This window comes from Mya arenaria, chromosome 12 (genome assembly GCF_026914265.1).
Source record: "Mya arenaria isolate MELC-2E11 chromosome 12, ASM2691426v1".
Lineage (NCBI taxonomy): Eukaryota > Metazoa > Mollusca > Bivalvia > Myida > Myidae > Mya > Mya arenaria.
The window spans coordinates 45,088,660-45,102,855 of record NC_069133.1 but is presented as its reverse complement, the minus strand read 5'-3'; the positions used below and the strand labels follow the sequence as shown (position 1 = coordinate 45,102,855).

General features: G+C 31.8%; 1 protein-coding gene across 1 annotated transcript in view; it reads right to left on the bottom strand.

Moving 5' to 3' along the window:
* LOC128210392 (protein mono-ADP-ribosyltransferase PARP12-like) overlaps positions 1-14,196 on the bottom strand; it is a 37,426-nt gene that overhangs the window by 12,770 nt on the left and 10,460 nt on the right. Inside the window, exons 2-5 of the mRNA XM_052914733.1 lie at positions 4,955-5,103; positions 3,305-3,422; positions 2,319-2,549; positions 13-173 (exon numbers count right to left, since the gene is read on the bottom strand). Coding sequence (XP_052770693.1) covers positions 13-173; positions 2,319-2,549; positions 3,305-3,422; positions 4,955-5,026 — 582 coding nt within the window. The 5' untranslated portion in view covers positions 5,027-5,103. The remainder of the gene's footprint in view (positions 1-12; positions 174-2,318; positions 2,550-3,304; positions 3,423-4,954; positions 5,104-14,196) is intronic.

Here is a 14,196-nt window from a genome sequence, read left to right as displayed (position 1 = left end):
GTTTATACTCACCTCTAAGGATAATTCTTTATAGTCTTCCATCATTGTAATGCACTGATACGATACGTTTTCATTTTGAAGCACCCCATTCTTCACTGACGTGTATAATCCAGTGACGGGGACAAACTCTGACGTGGTTCCAGAGGTTTCCTCCCTTAAGATTGTCGCCAGGTCTGACAAATACAGCATGTTTAAACTAACTTGTTGTACAACAATCATGTGCCTTAACGTTGATCGTCTCTTAGCTTTTGACCTTTGTGAATGTTTGCACCTAAGCTTGTTCCTGCAGATTACATTGAAGGGTAGGTAAAAACTCTCCTCCTGTAGCAGGACTGGGCAGGTTTTCATAAAATATATCAGGGCAACTCCTAATTTGAGCTATTTTTCCTTTAAAATCTCACTGGTCAAATGATATAACGATCTATTATATAGTTTATTTTCGTTGAATTAATTGAAAATACATATTATTATATTGAAAATATCTTTACTTTTTTAATTTGAATACGAGACCGACTTATGTTATGAAATTACTTAAAATGTTGTATGAATACTACCTTATTTACAAGTTTCTTTCCAAGTTATGGTTTGTGTATTTATATCAATGTTTTTGGGTCTTCAATGCCTCTAAGACGCGTTTGTATTTGATGTTTGACTACTGGGCGTGTCCGTGACATTGTATTGTTCGGTGTAATATAATGTGAATATAATATCCTATCTTTATATTCAACCCGATGAAGGCCAAGATGGCCGAAATGACGTTCTAATATGTTAAATGGTGAAATTGGACTTCTATTATAGAATACCATATCAAATAGTTGTTACATGTGTTCACTGTGTGTGGCAATATGATCTTAATACCGTTTAACTTCTTTTGATATATGTATTTTATATACCAAATTATGTTAAGCATTCTTTACTCTTATATGCAGATGATTCTACTTTTTCAGGATCCGGCAAACATTAAAATGAGATAGAGTCTACGCTTTCAGCTTTAATTTTTACTTGGTGGCTCATCAGCAACAAACAAGCCCAATAATTCGGTTAAATACTCAGGTACAACATTTGATAAGAGTCTATGTTTTTATGTTATGGTTATGCATGTTATGAAGCTTAAATCTTCTGTATATAAAACGTGATTTCCTTACACAACATACCATGAAGTATCCGGCTATGTCCTTTACTATGTCTCATTTGTTTAGTTTTATTATATAACTCAAGAACTGAAAAAAGCTGCACGTTACCCCAAATCAGCTAATTGGATTCGTTTTAAATTGTATGGAGCTTTTCACTTAATATCTAAATTGGCTACCTGTGTCAAGTACAGTGTTTGTATTGCTCTCTGTCATGGTATAATATATCTTTGAAAACAGCTCCTTTTAAAAGACGTTGCAACTTCAGTTCATGATAGTAGCACTAGGTTTAGAGAGACCAGATCAACTTGTGTAGATGATACATTGATAAAGTGGTTGCTTTACCTACCTAAAGATCAAAAGTTTTGGTAAGAAGTCATTTGCCTATCGTGGTTGTTCATTGTGGAATGGGTTGCCGCAATATACGAGTAATATTAAGTCAATATATAGTAAAAGTCCTCTGTAAAAACGCAATGTTGGATTAAGGCAATTCTTTTTTTTTATTATATTTGCTTTAATTTGGTTTCTTTTCATAGAGTTTCAGTGTTTTTATCGTAGGAATTATTTGTTACACACTTTCTGTGGTAAAACTGTGTTAGGTTTAATAAGTTTTTGCAATTTTACACCTTTCAGCATAACACTTCAATGTTTAGTATCTGCGATTATTTCATCTGTCCGTGCAATGATAAAAGATATAGATTGATGATTACCTTTTTAATAAATGTTTTTTTTCTTTGCTACTGTAATATATGTTTAACTGTATGTCAAACCATTTTTTCAGGAAAGACTACAATGGAAAAATAGAGATAAGCAATTTCTGTTTTGTGATAACCTTTGTGTATCGTGACATTCTCTTACTTATGCTTGTTGTTTTATTTCATGTATAATGCTTCATATTGTGTACAATCAACTTATCTATCTAATAATACCTGGGTAGGTTTGATAAAGCCAGTGTCCGTTTGTCTAGTTTGTTTCATTTTTACTCACAACTGTCATACGAATATATGTTACTCGACTCATGATAATAACCATGGATCGGAAAAGTTTTTCTCGAGATGATAACCTAACGACCAATGGACGTAAAATATACTGACTTTAAACTTCTAAGATGATCAGAACTTCTTAATGATTATTCATGAATTTATATAAGCGTTCCCATCTACGAAGATACAATAAGATTGACACTACCTGAAACACTTAAACGGGCGTGTCTTGGTTCAGATTTTACGATGGGATGCCTCCGCCTGACGTCGGTGTGCAGTTCAATGTGCCATCGATGACGTTTCTTCTCCTTTTTTTCTTTGTCAGGTGCGACGCCAATGTCAAAGCGACCAACATGGGGATAGTCTGCAGCAACGTTCATGCTGTGTAATAAGTCTACGATTCCTGACTCATCCAAAACAGCGTTGTTCCGAATATCTGCCAATTGAAAACGAAAGAACATAGTTTTTCAGTTCGGTCTTTTCACTATGTATTGTTTTGTTCTGATCGTGCCGACATGGTAAACCATTTATTGAATTTGGATCTACGTATTTAACATGATATAATATGGACTAGTACAGTGGAACGCGACATTCATCTGATAGCTTTAATAATAAAGATCCTATTATTAGAAGTTTAGCCCCATATTCGATATGTATATAGCGACACTTACACTGTCTCATTTTAAAGGTTCACTGTCTCATTTTAAACGTTCAAAGTCTAGACAGATTCACAAAAGGAAAGTATAAATGTTAACGCCTTATTATGTTTAACTGATTTGACTGAAATTATATTGCATCTCTCTTACTGGCTTCATGTAATTTAATCTCTTTACTCCTTCTTTTTGTATATGCTCATGGAATGCCATTACAATTACCCTTACTTTCTTCTCTTAGAAAGGAAATTCAATGCATTTCTCTTACTAGTTCCCATAAAGAAATTTCATTGCATAACGCTTACTTTCATCTATGATCATATAATTTCATTGAATGACTCTTACATCTTTTCTTTAATAATAGAATGTGATCGCATCTCTCTTTCTTTCTTCATTTATTGAAAGTTTACATTACTCCTGATTTATTCCTATAATCAAGAAACGACATTGCATTACTGCTACTTTTTTCCTACAATCATGGCATTTATCATATATCTCTAATATTTTTCTATTATCATATACATTACACTACTCTTACTTTCTTCCTTCTCCAAGGTCTGGTCCACCTGTTCCAACAAGTTCTTGCCCCGTGAGCATTGTATTTCCTGGTCATGTTCATCGTCCTTTATCATCTCCTGTATCTTCTCCTCTTTTGTCTTAAAATATTTTATTTAAAAAAATAAGGTAACACTTCATTGTTAACTTTACTTATACGGATATCATCTTTGTTATACGTGAAAGTAATTTCACTTTTTAATAAAACTGATAATATTTTCAATTTTTGGTTTATGATGCGTTTAAATATAAGACACAAACATTTGTTTTGAAAAAACACACACAAAAAACCCAAACAATTTAGTGTCTTTGAAAAGAGTAAAATGCAGATACTGCAAAAACGAAACACATTTTTTTTTAAGGAGGTTTGCCTATATATTGTTTATTTTGCAGTAGAACTATTCTTCCTCTGTATACGGGTGCATTAATTTTTAACAAATATTCAAATGTTTGAAACACTTGCCTAAATGAACATTTGTAATTTGGGGTAAAAGATTATTTTATATAAAATCAGAAAGTAAACGACGACCAAATGATACAAAAATCAAAATCCTACCAAATGTGTTGCGCATGAGGTATGTTTTGTGTAAGATAAATACTGATGTGAAAAACCTCCATTGTGGTTTTAAAATTTGATTTGTTTATTACACATATCACTTGAACATATCGACAAACTTATCAACAAAACAATCAAAAAGAGTTATCAATCAAAATGGTTAGGTTATGTTCATAAAGGTGTGCAAATCATTTCATGTTATAGACTGTCAATCAATCGACATATTAATTGCTAAAAATGAAACGATTCAATACAGAATGATAAGACAAATGATAATACGAATACTTTTAATCTTCAAGTTATATTTTCCTGTATATGCAATATAGCATATTTATAAACTCGTATACAATCGCCTTGATATGTTTTTCGTTATCTGCTTCGCGTACATGAATAACACTTTACCATTGCATGTTACCTGTTAGCTTTAAATGTGTGTATATTCCATGTCGCCTTTCCATCGTAATTTCTAAATATAGAGTCTTGATCTTATTATAAGACCAGTTGACTTCATGTGAAATAATAACAACAATTATTGTCTGTTAAATAATGTAGAATCAATGTTTTTGATGTTTAGAAGTATGGTTTTCTCTTCATTCAAATGTTATCACAATTTTCATTGTAAATTCAGGTCCTATTTTGAATAGTACAACTAAACAAAAGCGCCGCGGATCGAAGGTCATACCGTCTCTTCGTGTTTTTGTAAAAAAATGCTTAAATGGACAAGAATAAATATAACTTATGGGCCTTGCAATACATCTGCATTTGTTTCATTTGAATCCCTTGAATGGTAATGTGAACGATTTTTGGGTGAAAATACATTAGGTCGAAAATGACCGAGCTACTTCTAAGTTCCCATGATATCTCATTAATTTAAGTCGTTTAGTTTTTATCAATTTGTTAAATCAGTTTTAAAATGTTATAAAAATGGAAAAGAATCCATATCAAAATGGATTTCTTGCTTAAAATCTAAATTTCAACGTACAATTCAAGGTACTGTCTTCAAAATGCATTGCAAAAAGACCGATTATAGAGAAAAACTTGCTTAGGCTGTAGTATACGACATACACAATAACTGACCTTCTCTGTTGCACCGATCTCTGGACCATTTCTGTATTGTGGTTGGAATTCTTCCAGAGTCTTCTCTTCCATTCTTTACTTGTTTTTTTATTTATTACTTGTGTATATTCATGTCTATGTTATATTGACGATCCAAACGGATACTGTGTCTACAACAACAAAACAAAAACAAACCATTAAATGATGTCCGTAAACGAAAATCTAGATCTATTTAACGTATGTATTAGATACAGTAAGTAAGAGGCGAAACCGAGAACAGTGAATTATTTGAATCTAGAAAAAAATATTAAATCTAGAATGCTTAGACCAAGTTGAGATTGATATCTTATATCAAAACAGTGCATAGACTCTATACACTATATGGATATGCACGATACACCGTGACAGTACATACACTGGTGTTATATTCTATACCAGTATATACTGTGCACGGTATATATTCTATTCATTCTCAGGTGTTGAAGCAGTGCTTCAACACCCCTGTTCTCTATACAATGTATACAGCCAGAGATTTTGAAGATTTACTTCATCTCCTCTGTTATAGTCTATATACATTGTGGAAGCGTGCACTATACTCTATTCATTGTCAAGAGGTGTTGAAGCAGTGCTTCAACACCCCTGTTCTCTATACAATGTATACAGCCAGAGATTTTGAAGATTTACTTCAACTCCTCTGTTATAGTCTATATACATTGTGGAAGCGTGCACTATACTCTATTCATTGTCAAGAGGTGTTGAAGCAGTGCTTCAACACCCCTGTTCTCTATACAATGTATACAGCCAGAGATTTTGAAGATTTACTTCAACTCCTCTGTTATAGTCTATATACATTGTGGAAGCGTGCACTATACTCTATTCATTGTCAAGAGGTGTTGAAGCAGTGCTTCAACACCCCTGTTCTCTATACAATGTATACAGCCAGAGATTTTGAAGATTTACTTCAACTCCTCTGTTATAGTCTATATACATTGTGGAAGCGTGCACTATACTCTATTCATTCTTAGAGGTGTTGAAGCAGTGCTTCAACACCCCTGTTCTCTATGCAATGTATCAACCAGAGATTTTGAAACTTTACATCAATTCCTCTGTTATAGTCTATATACATTGTGGTGGCGTGCATTATTCTCTATCTGTAAATTTGAACCTGTGTTATAGTCTATATACATTGTGGTAGCGTGCACTATACTATACTCATTCTCAGAGGTGTTGAAGCAGTGCTTCAACACCTCTGTTCTCTATTCAATGTCAAACGGAGATTTTTGAACAAAAAATGGAGAAAACTGCACAAAAATAATTTTGATGAATTTATGTCATATCAGGCAACATATTTAATATACTTAAATCATAGAACAATTATATGGCGCAAAAAATGATTTTTGGGGTAAAATGTTGGAAAAATTAAATGAAAATGACAATTTATGAATTTTGCCAATAACTCTGCCTTATTTTGCAATAAAAACACCAGAACTACTGCAGCTAATATATATCATTTAACATTATTATATATTATATAGAAACACAGTTTTTTTTAAAATATGATTTTCGGGGTAAAATGTATGAAAAATTAAATGGAAATGAGAATTTCTGGAATTTGCCAATAACTTTTTCAAATATTGCAATAGAATGACCAGAATTACTGTATTTCATAAATATTACAGTTTAATATATCAAAAGTAAAGAAACTATGTAATTTTGTGAAATGTGAATTTTGGGGAAAATGTTTGAAAAATTAAATAAAAATGAGAATTTCTGAAATTGCAAATTATTAGCACAAATTTTGCAATACAATGACCAGAAATTTTACTGTATTCAATAGATACTATAATACAGTATAACAAACCTAAAGTGTAGAAACCATGTATTGTGTGAAGTGTGATTTGGGGGGTAAAATGAAATTAAATGAAAATCGACACACAGCAGTTATCAAACAACACAAATAAACAAAAATCATTTATGTGCATTTTTCTGAAATTGTCTCCTTAATTTTTGAAGCTCTGCATCAATCCTCTGTCAAATCAATTAACCTTGTTCTCTGTATTCATTTATGATGATCCCCTTTTAGTTAATAAATCTTTTGAAATCATTGAAAATTGACCTTTTTCTCTGTCACCTGTATGTCGATGAATTTTATAATGCAGATATTTGCCAGACTCGCAAAATTCATAACAAACCAAAAGCCCAAGGCATTTTTTCAAGAATATAATGCGACAGTCACTTGGGTGTGGAGCCTTGCCCAGCAACGTCTACATTTTTAAATTGTCATAGCCTAAAATCATAGCCTAAAATTGTCATTTCCCAACATGCCAACATTTAGACATATCCAACATGATAACCCAAACTAAGGTCTCCCTAGGCTAAATACTTTTCCAGCTAGACACTAGAATTGGACCTACAATATCGAAGATGTCCATAAAACCCAATTCACATAACAGGACAGGAGACCAGGACAACCAAAAGACATGGTTGTCTATGTTATAAACAAACAAGACTATGCATTTACCATAACTGTATCTATTTTTAACATGAACAGAACATTAGTAAATTTAATCCTAAGAATCTGATGTCAATAATCCCGTACATGTATGTATATCTATGTCCATCAATATGATAAGAAATGGAAGTTTCTTCTAAAACATACACAGAAACAGCTATTGTTCATATAAACCATAACATAAGGTGTCTTATAATTATGTCAACAAGAGCTGTCTTTGGACAGCACGCTCAATTAAATGAGGCTTTGTCTTAAAAATGAATACAATAATGATGTAATATGTGCCTGTCGAAAGCAATAAAAAGAGTCAAATTAAAAAGTTAACTAGAAATGCTGCAATGCAACAAGAACTTTAGCCTTTATTATGAGATTCAGTTTTAAATGTATTAAAACTGAAGTTATTCAGTACCAAGCATTTTTCTATTTTTAGTTACAGTGACCATGACCCTAGGGACCCAAATCAAATATAAAAATGAATGGAAATTTTGCCTTTAGACAGTTATTAAATGGTAAATAATATTTGACAGTTATCTATGTACATCTACATTTTAACTTTAAAAAGGTTTCCTTGACATTAAACAATCATTTGTTTTTATAAACAAAAAAATAACAAAACAATGTCGCGAACAGATCAAGAATCTAGGTTTAAGAAGTGACATTTTTAGAGGCTTACCATGTGCTCCAATATGTATGGAACTTAATAACCATGGTTTTATTGAATTTATACTGTCATATAGGGTAATGTGCAATATAGTTAACAGAACACTCAAAAGTACAATGAAACATTTAGGTTAGAAGTTAAAATATAATTAGACAATTAGCCATAATTGACCAAGTCAGTATGGAAATTAACAACAGAACAAGGTAACTAAAAAAAATATATAGATTAAAAATAATAATATATGATTTGCATTCATTTAATTCAAGTTTAAAACAAACTTTTAATAATGAGCTAGCTCAATTGTTACTAAGCAATGTGCTTTATTGCTCACCTCAGAACCAGACACATTATTTGTTTCAATAATATGTTCACAAGATTTTATTCACTAAAATATGTGCCTAATTATTAACTTTTTACATGTTATGCCTTATTTGTTGAAAAGTCTTGCTGGCTAAGTTGTGATTTATGATGAGGAAACAATACCTCTATGAATAGCAATTTTTAAGGTTTTTAATACTTGACTTAGTGACTCCTGTTTCATATTACCTACATTCATTCTTTAAGGAAAGCTTGGGAAGAGAATATGGCCTATAAAACTAGAACATAGTTTTTTTCTAAAACTTGACCAAATTTCATTCATATAAAGTGGAACTTGAGGCCACTCTAATCAAACACATTTTGACCATTAAACAAGTTTCACCTAATATTATTTAAATGTTGACCAGAATAAATACTGACAAATATCATGAAAAATTATATATATAGTTTCTGAAGCATTTACAGTTGATATTATTAGAACAAACAACCTACATGCTTTTTGTCCAACCTGAAAAGTTATCAATCTCTACTAAGATTTTTTTGGTAAACATATTCTGGCCAGTATGAATAAAGACCAAAGAGACAAGAGCTGTCACAGAGACAGCGCTCTCGACTATTCCGCTGCTTTTCAGTGTAAGGATTGAAAAGTTTTGGCGAAACATGCATGGATCACTGTTAGATTAGATTTCAATGCAATACATGATGTGCGGAGATACTAACATAAATGTGGTTACATGCAAAATTTTAACCAGAATTTTTATCTAACTTGATTATTCAATTAGGTTGGGTGGTTGTATAAAGTCTCAATGCAATTCATACAGTAGTTGCTGAGATATTAACCTATGTGTGCTTACATGCAAAACCTTAACCAGAATTTCTGAGTGAAATAATAAAGGCAAGTATTTGCATTAAATGCAAACTATAGTTATATAACTTGGAAAATTAAGTAGGTTGGATGGTTGAGTACCATTGTATCAAGTCTTAATGCAATACCTCAAGCAGTTGCTGAGATATTAACCTATGTGTGCTTGCATGCAAAACCTTAACCAGAATTTCTAAGTCAAATAATAAAGGCCTATTATTTACATTAAATGCAAACTAGATTTATCTTACTTGTTTAAATAAGTCGGTTGGATGGCTGAGTACCATTGTATAAAGTCTCAATGCAATACCTCAAGCAGTTGCTGAGATATTAACCTATGTGTGCTTGCATGCAAAACCTTAACCAGAATTTCTAAGTCAAATAATAAAGGCCTATTATTTACATTAAATGCAAACTAGAGTTATCTTACTTGTTTAAATAAGTAGGTTGGATGGTTGAGTACCATTGTATCTAGTCTCAATGCAATACCTCAAGTAGTTGCTGAGATATTAACCTATGTGTGCTTGCATGCAAAACCTTAACCAGAATTTCTAAGTCAAATAATAAAGGCCTATTATTGGCATTAAATGCAAAGTAGAGTTATCAAACTTGGTTAATTAAGTAGGTTGGATGGTTGAGTACCATTGTATAAAGTCTCAATGCAATACCTCAAGTAGTTGCTGAGATATTAACCTATGTGTGCTTGCACGCAAACCCTTAACCAAGGGGTGACGTCGACGCTTGGGTGAGTAGTATAGCTCTCCATATTCTTCGAAAAGTTGAGCTAAAAATGAGTCCCCATACTAAAGTGTTAACACTGTATGAAACTGTTCATAAAAATGAAGGACAGACTATGATCAATCACAATAGTTCAACATGAGCACTTTGTACTGTGTTGAGGTAAATGTTAATCATCCAACTTATTTAAGGGTAATCTATTTTCAAATCTATAATGTATTTGTCTGTTAAAAGTTAAAATTGGTATATCATTCCAATTTTAGTGAATCTTTATGTGACGGATGTCTTGTCCATAAAGTTGCCTTCAATGAAGATTTTGAAGTCAGACTGTCTCTTGTTGGATGTGGGGAGTTTTCTGAAAGAAAAAGGAACATTAAGCAATACATAAACACAGTTCCATTGTTGGCTTCAAATATTGAACTATTAAGGAGCTTTTCATTCATTTGTGTCATTGGCTTCAATGTTAAAATTTGATAGTTACCCCATATAAGTATTATTTGAAAGGGCTTTGCATACTGATTACTTATATGTAAAATCAATGACAAGAACATATTTTCACCTTGAAAAGTTATTGCTGGCATCCCAAAATCACATTATTGTTCATCAGATACATTAAGTTATTATCTATCTTGCAAAAGCTCTATGGTTGATTTTGAAATATGATAGTTCTTATACATATTATATCTTAATATTAAAAATTAGCCACACTTGTGATATAGATTTTATATATATGCACATAAAAATATGTAACAAAAAATATACAAATAAATAAGAAATGATAAAAACACACAAATCTTAGTTTATTTTACATTGATAGATAGTTCATATAAACTTTGCTAAACACAGAAAGAAAATAATTGTTTCTATTACAGGATTTGAACCTGGACAATTAATTTTAATGTGAATGAGCATATTTGAGCATGATCACAACTGTGCATTACAACAAAGGATAACATTGAAAACTAACAAAGGGCAACTACTACAAAAAAATTCTTGAGTTATGGTTTCTGTGCACTGCACTTCTGCTAAATGAGATCTATCTGTACATATCTGAAGTTTGAGATCAACACCTCAAAGACTTTTCAAGTTCTGCTGCAGACAAAAACTCAGTATGAAATATAACAAAGGGTTATTACAAAAAGAACTGTAAACAGAGTTATGGTCCCTCAACACTGCACTTCTTCTCAATAGGGATCTATCTGTATATGAAGTTTGAAGTTAATACCTGGGGGATTTATGCTCAAGATTACATTCCGTGCACACGCACACACACGTGCACAATTACACAATTACTGTATCCACTTTGCCTTTTGGCAAGGGATAATCAATAGATTAGTCCTCATCATCATGGTCTTAAACAAACATGATGAACATAATCATAGCATGCATAAAACAGTTTACAGTTGTATCAAATCTGGAATAAAAACTGTACCTAGATGAATTTTTAACAGGTGGCGATCACTTTCCTGTTTCTCATTGTGTCATTCCTGTATCTCATTGTGTCTTAGTTGGTTTAGTACAACTCTGGCCTGGTCCACAACTGCAACAACTGAAAAACAACTGAACAATTAGCAAAAGAGAACTTATACCTTAAATGTACATAATATATTGCTACTAAAAAATGACTCATACTGTCAAACACTTGTTTCCATGAAAAACTACAGCTATCACCTTTTAAGCATACAGTAACCAATTAGGCAATAATTTTAAAACTGCCAAGCACAAAATAAACATAAGAAAATAATCCTTAATATACCAAAAACAGAATAGTGTTTTGTTAAATTAAAGTAAACTAGAAATGTGTCCATAGGACACGGATGCCCCCACTTCGTTTTTTTGTCACAGAAAATAAGCCATAATGATTTTTGAAGTATTTTTGGCAAAAAAGGGCCGTAACTCCTAAATGACTAAAGCGATTTCCATGACTATCGAACTTGATCAAGATATTATGGTCACAAACATGTGTTTAAAGTTTGGTGAGGATTGGACAAACAGTTTTCAAGAATTAGATCGGAAACAATCTTCGGGACGTATTTTTCAAGTCTTTTTTTGCAAATAAAGGGCCGTAACTCCTAAATGACAAAAGCGATTTCCATGGCTATCGAACTTGATCAAGATATTATGGTCACAATCATGTATGTAAAGTTTGGTGAGGATTGGACACATACTTTTCAAGAATTAGATTGGAAACATATATTTTTGAAGTATTTTTGGCAAAAAAGGGCCGTAACTCCTAAATGACTAAAGCGATTTCCATGACTATCGAACTTGATCAAGATATTATGGTCACAAACATGTGTTTAAAGTTTGGTGAGGATTGGACAAACGGTTTTCAAAAATTAGATCGGAAACAATCTTCGGGACGTACGTACGTACGTATGTACGGACAAGGGCAACCCTATATGCCGCCACTTTGTGGGGGCATAAAAATGAAAAAAAGTTATGAAGAGAAGAAAAAAAATAAAAAAATATAAAGATAATAATCAAAGGTTTACAATTCTTTGACTACCATACACAATTTAATGATTCATATGCACAGCTATTTTTCTTATCACGTCCAATATGTGCATGAAGTTTGAAGTTTATACCTCAAAAACACAGAAAAGTGAAAGAAAAATAATCAAAGGCCAATAACTCTAAAATACCATAAACAAAAATGTTTTTTGCACAGCACTTCTCCTCAACATATTTAATATGTGTTAGAAATCTCAGAAGCATTTGGAATTATGGATAAAAGAAGACTTGTCCAAATGAACCCTAACCATCAAGTGGTAGGAGTATAATAGCAGAGACAAATTATACATATGTCTTTATATTTAATATGTCAATGTATGTTTGAACAGAATAATTATGTTAATTCTCATTTCTTGGCTTACCTCATATTTATATTGTTATACATAGAATTAATCCAAAGAGAACTTACCATTCACTGACAAGATTTCCTCATTATACACAGGAGTATCTTCATACTTTTAGAATCTCTCCATTTTTCTTCTCCATGGGAACTGCAATGCATAACACATAAGAAAAGAAATCAAACAATTGCATTTTTTAAAACAATTTGTAGAGAAAAATAAAACATGACTTCAGACACATGCAGAATTATTTGCATTTATTTTAAGCAAGTTACAAGAGTAACTGTACCCTATGCCATCTGAGTAAAATCTGCATGCAACAAACATGTGCATGCAAAATTGTATGGACTTTCATCTATTTGCTTAACAGTTTCAATTAAACCTAACAACCTGACCAAATACTTGAAATATCTTATACTTGAATACATTATGTTATACTAGTAAATGACATTGAGTACATGTAAATATGTGTTAAAAATCTACCTTTCAAATCCAATGCTTTCTTTGCATCAAAACGTTTGTCTGTTTGCCCTTAAATTGGTCCCTCAAGAGTATCTGGTCTGAAATAAATATAAAATTCACCTACTTTTAAGCTAAAATTAGCTATAATACTAACTTGGCTGATCTTAGGAAAAATGAGTCTTAAAGCTGCACTTTCACAGATTGACTGTTTTAACATTATTATTATCTCAGAAAATCAATGCCTTTAATTGCTAACAATAAAACAGATGTCATGTATTGAGAAATCTGCTTATTATTTCATTTTTCTGAAAGTGTTCAAATTTAAGTCACAGAACAACAATTATGAACGTACATATGAAAAACAGCTATCTGATATTTTTTCAGCAGTTTTAAATCATGGTTCGCGGACATAATTTATGCACTAACATTGCATGATTCATTCCATGATGAAAAAAAAAGTTGTTAGAATGGTAAATCTGTGAAAATGCAGCTTTAATAACAATCCCCAATAGTTCATCCCAAAGACTTGTTTAAAAGGGGCTGTAATCTGTTTAATGAAATAGCGGAAAAAAAGAAAATTGATGAAAACTGACATAAACTTGGTATCTATGTGTACAATGCATTAAGTACTAACTGAAGTACCACATAATTTACAATAAAAAAAATTTCGCCAATATATTACAAGTTAGGTATATAGATTAAATATTCCAACTGTTTAGGATAAGCCTTCATAGCACAGTGGATACAACACTGGACTGCAATTTTGGCGACACCGGTTCCAACCCATTCTCTGACTTGATTTTTTTTTTTACCTTTTGCATTTTGGTAATTTTTTTTACCATTATGATATCAAAG